The sequence below is a fragment of the Podarcis pityusensis genome (genome assembly GCF_964106645.2).
Source record: "Podarcis pityusensis genome assembly, chromosome: 9".
Lineage (NCBI taxonomy): Eukaryota > Metazoa > Chordata > Lepidosauria > Squamata > Lacertidae > Podarcis > Podarcis pityusensis.
Genome location: NC_138034.1, coordinates 35,485,675 through 35,497,894, shown reverse-complemented (window position 1 = coordinate 35,497,894; position 12,220 = coordinate 35,485,675). Strand labels below are relative to the sequence as shown.

The 12,220-nt window shown below is 40.3% G+C and overlaps 1 protein-coding gene across 3 annotated transcripts in view; it reads left to right on the top strand.

Annotated features, from left to right (window-relative positions):
• The window catches only part of LOC308485760 (uncharacterized protein), a 233,316-nt gene that overhangs the window by 90,209 nt on the left and 130,887 nt on the right, over positions 1-12,220 (top strand). For all 3 annotated transcript variants that reach the window (XR_013990699.1, XR_013990700.1, XM_081021807.1), the window contains one exon: positions 10,973-11,092. Coding sequence is in view for 1 of the 3 variants with exons in the window: in XM_081021807.1 (XP_080877933.1) it covers positions 10,973-11,091 (119 nt within the window). In the remaining 2 variants the exon portion in view is untranslated. The remainder of the gene's footprint in view (positions 1-10,972; positions 11,093-12,220) is intronic.

The following is a 12,220-nucleotide window of genomic DNA, read 5'->3' as shown; positions in this document are numbered from 1 at the left end:
GTTATAGCCGATGTCTATTGCCCACTTAGTCATAACCTCCTTCACCTCCTCGTCTTTTGTATACCACTCCAATAAAATATCGTATATTCTAGACAGTATTTTGTTCTTTCCTTCAACAACTTCCACATTAAATTTAGATTTTTTATCTTCGAATCCTATTTTCTTTTTATCTTCTTTTAACAGGTCATTTACCTGGTGGTATTGCAGCCACCCAGTAAATGAGTTTTTAATCTCTTCATAGGGTCTAAGTTTTATACCTTGATCCGTTTTCCTAGTCAGTTCTTCATAGGTAGGATTCTTCCCTTCCATATTAACTTTTTTGACCGTTAACACCTCTGTTGGTGAGATCCACCAGGGTGTTTTCCTTTCCAATAGGTTTTTATTTCTTTCCCATACTTGGAATATTGGCCCTCTAAAAATATGGTTTAAAAAGCCTCTATGTACTTTCACCTTTTCATACCACAGGTACGAGTGCAACCTGTACCTGTTATCAAAGCCTTCAAGATCCAAGATGTCTCTGTTTTCTAGCGTTATCCAGTCTTTCAACCACGATAAACACGCTGCCTCATAGTATAAACATATATGTTTATGTTTACTTATGTTTATAGCAAGTGCAATCTTATTCATCCCCTGCAACTCGGTTTTGTGTCTTCCCAGGCTGAAGCCTATAAAGCAAAGGGCAGGGTTTTCAGTTTCTTGCCTGGTTTTTGATCCATTTGTGACTAGAGCTGACAGGAGGAAAGAGAGAAAGCTATTGAGGGGATTTGTCATTTTAGTCACACATTATCCGTGTTTCTTGTGATGCAATAATGTCTCCTGTTCTGTATCAAATCAAGGGCACCATTCCCCAGGATGTTCTGCTGCACATGGCCCAGTAAAATGTGCTCCATGCAGCTCTCATTCTTTTCAGTGGGATGCGCAGGCAGACTTCACAGTAAATTGCGCCCCAAATTTCCAGCTAAAGTCTTTGAAGGAGTCATTGTAGTCTTGTCAAAATCAATGTTTAATTTAAGAGATTTTGAAAGACCATTAAAGCCAATAAAGTTCTGAGGATCGCTGCAGGGTGGAGCTCTTGCAACATCTCTTGAATACTTAGATACTAGGATATTCAGATGCTAGCATCCTTTAAAAATTATCACTGCTTCCCCACCCATAGGAGGTCTCATTAGTACAATGGCAGTAGTTTGGGCATATACATTGCCTGTGTGTGTTGTATGTTTGTGGGAAAGAATTAAACAGAAAAGAGCCTCCCTCTCCCCTCCACTTACCAGGTAGAAAAATAAAATAAGCAATGTTGTGAATTTGAGGTGTTAAGCCGGTACCAGACCCCTTAAATCTCTGGATCCAGCAAGTGTTAGAATTTAATCAAGGCTTCTAATTCTTGGAATAGCCAGGCTAGCCTCCTGTTGAGGTGATAAACCTGTATGACGAGCCTTTAAGGGGAATTGAGGAGCTCAGTGGAAGATATGGCAAGTGTGGGGGAGTCTCCCTCAATAAAAAAAGCCAGAGGTTGGAGCAAAGGGAGCACTGATGTGACCTGGAAGTAAAGCAGCAAGCTGGAGAGAGAATCAGAGTGATGTTTGACTTCTGTTTGAATCCAAGGCTGTGGCTATGGCAGAAACAAGACATTCTCAGCAAGTTAATAGTGTGAACCCGTGCATCATATGCTCAGTTTGTATATATGTGTAAATAAACCATATATCACAAAGACCCCCCACAGTCTCTGCTGTGTCTCATTCCAAAAGGAAACATGAGCCCTGCAACCTCGCACAACTCAAGAGATTGAGGTGGCATGCAAAAGTAAGAAGAAAGGTCTCAGACGCACTGATTGTGCTTTGTGATTATAGAAACACCAAACGGTTCAGCAGTCCTAGGTGAATATATGACTCACACCTCTGCTAAGCTCATTTCAATGTGAAATGCTCTGGAAATAGAGTGTGGATTGCAGCAATAGATAGTCAGGAAGTCACTCGTTGAATGCAATAAGTTGCTTGAAATTAATTATTTGGGAAGTGCTTTCCAAAGCAAAACTGCTAAAGAAGATTAAATCTTCCCCTGGCCCATTAAAATGTAGGAGCTCTTTATTCATCAGTGAATCAGTGATTAATGCCCCATTTCACTTTCATATAAAGTTCAGCACAGGGAAGTGCTAAATAACATGTCCCTCTATGGTGCAACTGGCTCAAAAATAAAGACACAAGGTGGTTTGCTCTGTTTTTATATCTGCACTGCATTGTTCCTTTATTTCCTTCATTAGAATACTGAGCCATGGCTATCAGATTTGACTGCCTTGTTTTCTTGATGGCATCTGGCTAATTATCCTAGGCTTTCTGGAAACTTTAATTAGTACAAGCAATGAGTATTTAACATCACCCCCACCTTTGAAATGCAAACTGCTGCTCATCCAAATTCACTACCTCTCCCTTCTCATCATCCTCATGTAAATGCAATGCTGTTGAAGAAGCATCCCTGTTTATCTGAACTTTTGATGACCTGAGCATTTTAATGTAGTAACAGCTAGTGTTTCTCCAAGCTTCTTATTAGAATTCACTTCTTTATCTTGCACATTTGTGATCAGCTTGGTTAGTGAGATAGTATGCTGGGTGAAACTACCAGGGCCGCAGCATGATAGAGAGGGAGGCAGAGTCATGATGGAGGTGGGATGAATGTAGTGCAAGCACGTCATAGCTGAGTGAATGGTCACCCCTGCTGATGTCTGCAGACTTTGCTAGGGAAGGAGATGTTCTTGCTTCTCCCACTGCAATGCTATAGCCCCTCCTGATTCTTTGTCTACCAAACTGGCTCCCAGGCTCCCACTAGCAATAATCAAATGCAGATTTCAGAAACGGTCTCTTTAAATCCCATTTCCCTCCAAGGTGAGCATAGATTATGATATATTCACATGGTTTTGCTAAAGAAAAGGGGGATTAGTGTGCATCTTACACATATGCATTTCCTGCTGTTTGCAAATGTTTCAGCATCATCTCACCCCCCCTCCCGCCAATGGTGGTGATGAGAAGGGGTTTCTTTTGTTTTTTACATTTTTGGAACCAATGGATGTTTTCCACAAATAATGCTTTGGCTTTTGAAAGCCAGTTTTCCTGCTAATAAACCTAATTCCATGAAGGTGATGGTTAAGTTAGTAGTCCTTATAGCGGTTTCCTACAACATAGATAAAGTCACAGTGACTCCCCCCATGACCGTTCCTTCTCTAGAAGGAGGGCATTTGCTACATCTTCATCTCATTTTACAGCAGCGAGTGCTTCTTCCTCACATTCAGAAACATGGAAATCGCCACAGGGACTAAAGCTGCTGAAGTGATTGGCGAGAAAAGCTATATATCCCTGTTATAAATCTCTAAGTCAAGTCTGAAATAAAAGTTGTATGGCAAACCAGAAAATGAATTTTATCTTAAATTGAAATAGGGATCAGCTGCTATAGCCTGGGATTTGGGAATGATTAAGTGTAAGATTCAGTTAAGAAGTTTCGCCTCTCAAGAAAATATAAAGCAAACATGCCTATTCCTGACCTATATAGCTTTTTGGTGTGTTCAGCATAATAAAATGGCTAGATGGATCATGAATTGATACCACAGGTCTAAAAGTTGGTGGATGTAATGGAATTTGTAACAAAGCAGTAATCGAGCAATAATTTGTTTTGGTAATGAGTTTTGTCTTCAGTATTTAAAATTCAGGTTTACCCATATTCAAAGTGAAAATGCCAGTATGAAGCGATGCCTGGTTTCTGTGTTGCCAAATTAAATAAATAGTGATTTTATTAAGGAAATGGGTAAAACCTTTCAGGAAATAATTGTTAAGGGCCACAGTAAATTCCATCCCTATTCTAATGGCATTCTTGATGTTGTGTTCCACTCAAATGAAAATGGCTGACTCTTCATCAATAAGAGACTGCAGTACCTCTTTGCTCTCTTACCTATATATGGGTATCTCAAGGCCTTCCAATGAGAGACCAAGTCTGCATGTGACAAACTGACTCCTATGATCCAAAGAGGTGGAATTATTATACTGATTGTTGCTCCAGTTCACTAAGTCTGCATCGGTCTGAGTAGTACTGGGACTGGTCCAACCACAAGCCTCTCCTACTTTTAAAACCGACATTGAATATTGAGATTTCCAGCAACTTCTTGGTTTCAATGCATATGTGAAGCCATAGGCAAGAATGGGAATCGGTATTCAGCATGGAGGACTCCAGTCCATAACCAGAATCAGAATAGGCATCAGTCCAATAAAATTTATGCAGAGGTTCCTCTCCTTCCCTCTCTGTGATAAACCTCTGCATCTGCAGTGCTTTTTTTCAGCTGGAACTCACTGGAACTCACCTCACAAGTGGGTGCCATTGCCATTATAAGAGAACAAGGGCGGTGTTCGTGATGAGTTCCAGTACCTCTTTTCCTAGAAAAATAGCACTGTGCATCTGGTTCTCATGACACTATCTGCCATGTGCCTTTGGCGTTCTGAGATAAGTTAAGACAGCATGTGAGAGTCAGGGAAATGACAAGGCAGAGAGTAAACAGTGATTATGGAGGCTAAGTACAAGCACATGACCAGAGTGGTGAAATGCAGAACTGGAAAGACAATGGAGATCAGTGCTAATTTATTTTACCTCTGCAGAGTTGGTCATATTCTAAAATAGTTCTGATTTATTCTTTGTAAAGTGCAGGTGGCATTGCTGATTTTTTAAACCCCGTAAGCAACAATTTCCCGCCCTCTTTTAACAAATTCTTCTGAAGATCAGTCCTCTGCTCTGCTGAAGCCAGAAATGCAGGAACAGGACTGCAGTAATCTATGTGCTTTTGACAAAGTGCATCTCCTGCTGTTGCAGTGAACTGGGCTAATTGTTTTATGAGCTGATATTTCCTTTACTGCACTTCTGTGATTTGTGGCTGGGCTCACTCAGCAGCGATCTTTAAGCTCCGTAACAAGCTTACTCAGACCAGAAGATGGCAGTCAGTCTTGGCAGTCCTGGTGCAGCATTGTGCTTAGATTGGCAGATCTGTCAAACATTGCTTTAATTTGTCCTGGGCCTGCATATGAAAAGTCCCCTCTCTTGTGGGTTATTCACCTTAATCCGACCTTTTGCTAATGCAGAAACAGTGACCTGTTATGACATGCTAAAACAAAGAGAAAATGAAAACGGCCTAATTTAGTCTGCTGTGGCTTTCCTAGTGATGTATGGTACCGATCACAAAGGGGCTAGTGCCATCTCTAATAAGGGTGAGTAATGCAGCTTCCACTGCTGTCAGAGCAATTCCGCTGACCTGTACTTCGAATACTAATAATGAAAGGATTTGTTCAACAGATCAGAATGCCTGTAGTGCTGCAGCAAAGAGCATCCTTGCATGGTAAAAATACAGACAGCAAAACAAAAAAAGACGAGGGGAAAAACATTAAGAGAGAGAGTAACGAAGAAAGGAAAGCAAGCATTGATGTTTCAGGGCAATTCTATTAGGTGTGTGCACCAACGGCAAGGTATATTTCAGATCCCACTTTGGAAGACAAAATTTGACTCTGAATGCTTTGGTCACAATCTGGTACATTTCAGGTCCAACTCAGAACTTTGCTTCAGAAAATCTGAGGCTTCAAATGTCTATCCGTTGACTTATATAGGAAAATAAACAAATGGCAACCACATTTTAATTGGATAAAAATTATAGTCAGATTTTCCGAGGAGATGAAGTCAAATAGGTGCTGGGTTTTCTGTGCTGCATGGTTTACAGTCTGAGGTTTGGTGTGTGTGTGTGTGTGTGAGAGAGAGAGAGAGAGAGAGAGAGAGAGAGAGCGCATTTTAAAGAGAATTCCTATAACTTTTTTAAAAATCATGGCAGAATTGGATGAAATTTGTTGGCATTACTATCCCTTTTAAGGGAAGAAAGCCTGCCAAACCTCAAACAGGTAGGCATGGGGGTTCTGCAAGGGTTAGGGTCTTTGCAGTTTTGGGGGGTGGGAAATGGTATTTTCTCATCTGCTACCCCCTGTGATTTTGGGGGCAGGAAGAATTTATTTATTTATTTATTTATTTATTTATTTATTTATTTATTTATTTATTAAAATGGTATATATTGTAGAGATGTCCCTAAGTAAGTAACCTAAAAAGTTAAGATGAATGAAAAATAGGACTGGAGAAAGGGCAAAGTTGTAAGACAAAGGATGCACCTTTAAAAAAAAAAAAGAATTTGGACTAGGGAGACCTGGATTCCAATTATAGGGTGGGGGGAACATTTAGAAAGCCATACATTGTGATAAATATGTACATATTGTGATGAAATATATAAATAGTATTTCATATTTCTATGGATATATTTTTTAAAACCTAGAAACAGATTTTTCTATCCCTACTAATGTGCAAGGCATTTCCCCAAATTACAGTGTCATCCCCTCTTACACCAGTCTTGAGGGGGGTTGAAAGGACTGGAGGCAACCCTCCACTCTGCTTTCTATAGCTATGTCAGAAATACATTATTCTTAGTGCCTTCTGGAAAGTGCACTATCTTTAAAGGGTACATTTTCTAATGAATAAATATGTCCCCTTCTCCTTCTGTGAGGCCTTAATCAATAAAATGGGAAGATTTTTCTCTTTTTGCACTTGCTGGCCAGCTGTTATAATGCAGAATGGTAAATTTAAAAGAATACTGAACTGAACAGGGGCCACTAATGTCAGAAGCAAACACAACTACTGCAAGAAGTGTTTTCAAGTGTTCTCCGGCAGCCATAAGGTGTTGAAGCTACACAAAGGATTTTGAAACAAACATCACACTGGGGAGCAATTTAAAAACATTTTCCAGTTAGGCAAGAAATAAGACCTATTCTCTGCTTGGCAGCTGTTTAAATCCACACTGGGAGGGTGGGAGCAGGACAGAATCTAGATTTATCTTGTAAAATAGACATGTTATTGTGCCTGCATCACTTGCAGTATGTTAAGAGGTGCTGCACCCTAAAATTGTGTATCTTCAACTTGTTTATCAGTTTCTCAACATCTAACATTTTCCTTCCACTATTGACACTGAACTGTATTATTATATGTTTTTGGGGGGGCGTGGCAAGACTCACCTAAAACATCTGGATTCAGTAAAGGGTTAGAATTTAAGCAAACCCCTAAATACCTGGGTCTAGTGGGAGCTAGAGTCTAGACAAGCTTTTATGTGTCCAGGAAGCTTCTTGGCAGAAGAACTATCAGGAGGTAATCACTGGAATGGCCAAGCCATTAAGAAGGTCATTAACAGAGACTCTCTGGAATGGACAGATAATGGACAAAGCCCCTCCCTGAGGTGAGAGATAGTTAGCAGAAACAAAAGGGCAGAGTTTCATGAGGGATGGGCAGAATTGCAGTGGGTGAGGAGGTAAGTGAACAGGAGAAAAGTGTCAGTTTTAGAAGCTGAAGGGGGAGCGGAGCATGAGGCAGGCATTCTCTTTTATGCTGCAAAGAGCATCTGATATGATGTTGGGAGTCTCTTGGAATCTGAAGCTGCAGCAACAGGAGGAACAGATCCTTCTTGGGATGTGAATGCCCTGCGCTTTCTCCATTTAGACGCAAGTTGTATATATGTGCAAATAAACCATATATCATAAAGACTCCACAGACTCCACTGTGCCTCATTGTCCAAAAGGAGACACAGACCCTGCTGAGCACGCCTGATACCCCTGGAATCTTGCGCCACTCGGAGACTGGTGTGGCATGTAAAACTATTTAAGTCAGGTTTGTGTGGCCCTTGGAGTTCAGGAAGATTGGGACTATTGCTTGGTCTGGTGTCTGGAAGATTGGCCAGTTGGCTGTTCTGGGTGGAATTACAAGCCCTCTGAAAGAAATGGTTCACGGTTTGGGGATGCTATCTGGTGTGGTTAAAATAGTTGCAACCAAATGAGAGCCAATTGACACAAACTGCCTGCAGTTGCCGTTTCAAGTGGGGAAAATGTGTATGGTATAATTTTGCTTTTGAACGACTAAATTCCATATACCAACAACAATAACAGGAATAGTATGCATGGTACAGAAATCCTGTTTTTGTGCCCCCCCCCCGAAATTGGCTAAATATGTGAAGTGAGAATATTGCATGTTAAGAGCCAGTGTGGTGTAGTGGTTAAGAGAGGTAGACTCGTAATCTGGTGAACCGGGTTCGCGTCTCCGCTCCTCCACATGCAGCTGCTAGGTGACCTTGGGCCAGTCACACTTCTCTGAAGTCTCTCAGCCCCACTCACCTCACAGAGTGTTTGTTGTGGGGGAGGAAGGGAAAGGAGAATGTTAGCCTCTTTGAGACTCCTTCTCCAGTCCTTATGGGAACTGTAGGCAATCTGTTTCCTTTATGTCACCTTCTTTCTTATAAAACGAGGATCAAATCAGATGAGCTGTTGATTTATTAGGCTGATTTGAAAAGCATGCCTCTATTGATATCTACTGATTTATAATCTCTGTGAGAGCTGTTTCACACAAACATGATATTACTTTAAACTCAACTGGCTGTTCAATTAATGCAAAAAGCATGAGCATCCTGTCATATTTGAGACCATCTGTTGGCATCTGTCTGTCTCATGATATGAGGGAAGAGTATGCATTCAGGGATGAAATCAAACCATTGGAGAGTTACAGCCCCTGCTTTGGCTGTAGAGACCAACATGGGAGGAGACATGTTTCCTGCTCATGGATTTTCCCTGTAACTCAAGGATGTTACCTTTGGATATTTTTCAGGAAGTAGTACTTCTCTGGGGGCAGTGCCAGCCCACACATGAGGCGAGGTAAGGTTACTGCCTCAGGCAGCAGGATCCACAGGGGCAACAGATACGACCTTCAAGGAATGCATTGCCTGCCTGCCTGCTGCTGCCGCTGCTGTGGTAGTATCCATGGCCCCGGTGAGCTCCTTAGAGGCTGGATCTGCCCCCTCCTCAGCAGTGCCCCCTCCAGTGCTGCCTCTGCCGCAGCCTCTTGGCGAATAGGAGGTGCTGCTGGTGGTCTCCCACCCTTGTTCCAAACATAGATCTTTATTTACCCCTTGTTCTGCTGTAGATCTTTTCTCACTCCTTCTTCCCTGGTAGGGGCATGGACACCATTTTGTGGTTTGTGTCAGATGCCAGATGTCTTGAGCCAGCCCTGTCTGGGGTTATTCTTCCATGAGAAGGATGGAATATGGACCTGATTTCATGTAGCTGGTAGTGCTCTGCAGATATACATTGCTTTCAGAAAAGCAATAAGCTTGATAAACAAAAGGAAAATAAATTATAGCCCCCAAAATATCTTAACCTGCAGTGACATATTTCTAATATGGGATTCAAGTGAAGTGTGTTGCTGCCAAAGAAAGCTGCAGCCCTGTGCACACTTAAACCAGTGAATAAGCTCTATTGAACGTAGTGGGACTTACTTCTGAACAAAAATATGTACTATTGCTTTTTGTCTTCCACTAATGCCCGTAGCTAATGGTAGCAATGATTTTAGCAAACATCATTCAAAGTCCTTCGAGATTCTGAATCTTCTGAAACTCATACATAGAAAGCAGGTATATGTCTATATGATGATGCCACATTGAAGATCCCACTACTATACTTATTTATAGATTTATATAGGTTTATATATTTCTGTTTACAGACAGATCTGTAGGTTGCTGACTTCTGTGTATGATGTTGACCAGGTAAAATCTCTGGGGAGATGAGGGTGTTCTATTTGACTTCAAACATTTTCTTCATAGTGTATTTGCATTTCATAATTGGAGGTGGTGGGAAGGGGCATCCAACTGACTCTGCAGATTATTTATTCATCCATATGTGCTAATCTCCTTGATTCTGCTGCATATACATTTTGCATCTGCCAACACAACCTTAACATGTTCTGGTCAATTAAATTTGTCCTTTCCTTTAATAAAATATTTGTCCTTTAATACAGCTCATTGGTCTTGATTTCTTTGACTCATGTTAAGTCTTCAGAATGAAGGTGCTATATGACCAAGCTATTAAATTACAAAGGCATTGTGTAGATACACTTTATGAAGCCAGCAAATTTCAGAGTCCAAACGGTGTGAGGACTTCCATTCAACACAATAGTATTGACTAAGGGAAAGAGTGAAAGTATATGTTCTGTGGGTGAGAATAATAAAAAATTAGTCTTTACTAAGTACATAGGTATAAGTGGAAGTACAGGTCAAGGTTAAAAGTGGGTATTTTAGTTATCATGAATAATTTGGGCTGGATTTGCACTCATTAATTCTAATGCTGACTGCATACATTAAAAGCCCATCACTGAAAACTAGAAATATTTCACAGAGCTCCAATAAAATTTTTTAGGCTGAATATGACAATTACATTATTTAAAGCTAAATTAAAAATCCACAATAGCTGAACTCAGTCTTTTGTAGCTATAATCTCAGAAAAGAAGCTAAGAATAGGCTAAAATTTGATGAAACACTTGTGTTTTTAGATTTAGAGATGACCTTTAGACTGAAAATGTGACACTGCCCCCAAACCCATCCTGGGGAAACAATAAAGAAACATAAATGGATTTCAACTGGGACAGGATTTAGGTTACTGTTTCCTGAGATAGTCCTTGCAGAAAGAAATCCAGTAAGATAATACATTTTCTGGAAGCATTTCCTCCTATTTTGATTGTATAAGCTGAAGCTCTTTATCTATACTTGCACATCATGTACTTACTTCAAAATGTTTTTTATTGCTGTTCCACCTCATGACTCATCTTCACCTTTGATGCCCCATTCATAGTATTTCATTGTGACATTTATAGGAAGAACCTTTTGGACCCTGCCTATGTTATTGGGTGGAGGAAAGGAATTATAGATGCTGATCATGATTAAAATCAATAATGGAAGTTAAATGCCATGTGACAGGACTCAAAATATGCTACTTGCTGAAGAAAGCAAGGTGTTCAATAGAATTATGTGATATTCTGATGGCCTGTGCTTTACAATAGATTTTACTGCAATGCTAAATCAATGGGCTTGTGTTTTAATACTTTGCAGCAACTTTGTTGATCTACAGCTGGGCAAAATGTGTTAGCAGAGCCTCACTGAAGAGGAAGAACAACTGTGCATCTGGAACAGAAAAGTTTGGAAACCTAAAGCAAGTGCCAGTCGCTTAATGTAAGTTCTTACAGAAAAATCCTAATCTAAAAGTAAGGTGCGGTTGCTGCTTTTGTGCAGTTTTGTGACCACTTCCATAACTTTTGCACAATGTTAGTGGGACACACAGAGAAATTAAATATCCCTGACTGGACCTCCCAACATATTTTTCTTTGTTTAAAACCAATCAAGCATCCTCTCTGTTTCAGTTGGCGCTGCATTGCTGGGTGGGGAAGTTAACCCTCCATTTCTGTAATTTAGCTAATTTCCTGCCAAGGCAGTTGTTAGCCATGGAGGCAGGAGCTGGGGAAAGACAGATAAAATATGGACTTCAGGGACGGGGAAGAATTAAATTGGGTTGACAAATGCTGCCCCAAATCTACAGACCTGATCTGAATCATACTCCTTCCTCCAGTGATGGTTTCTAAGCAAAGACACTTCACATCTAGTCTGGCCCTTTTTTCAACTAGTTTTTACTACATTTGGGATCAAATATATTTTTTGAGTGTGAAGACTGCACCCTCTGAAAACACTGTCCACTGTTAAGATTAAAAAAAACTATCTGTCATTTTCAGTTGTTTGAGAAAAGCCAGACTACTTGCTCTGTTGGATGAAGTTTGTTTTCATTTCACATTTAAAACTATTATCATGGTTTTAAAAATCTCAACAGCAAAGTTATCATGAGCTTTCTAGAAATGAAAGGGTGATAAATAAATATATTTTAACGTGTACAAAAGTTCCTTAAACAGCAACGATTGGCAAAATAGTGGAGGAACAATTTTGCTGAAAGCACTTGATTTTGCAAATGTCATTTAAACATTTGAGTCTCATCAATGTGCAACACTGCAATATAATTCAGTCCATTGAGTACAGTCCTGATTATATGACATTCAGGAGTGCATGAGATTCTGCTCATAAGCACAGGATGCAAAATTATTTATCATAATATAGCAAAGCATGCATGAATAAACCACCCATTCAGAGCCTATTTGTCTTTCTTTTGGCATTGGCTGCTTTGTATTGTTCCAATAGTGCAAAGAAGACAGCCATCTTAACAGGCTGTCTGCTAATTGCTCTTGCACAAGGAGACTCATTAGCTGGCCCAAGAGTCCATAGAGTCAGCTTCATTTAGAGGGCACAATTCATTGG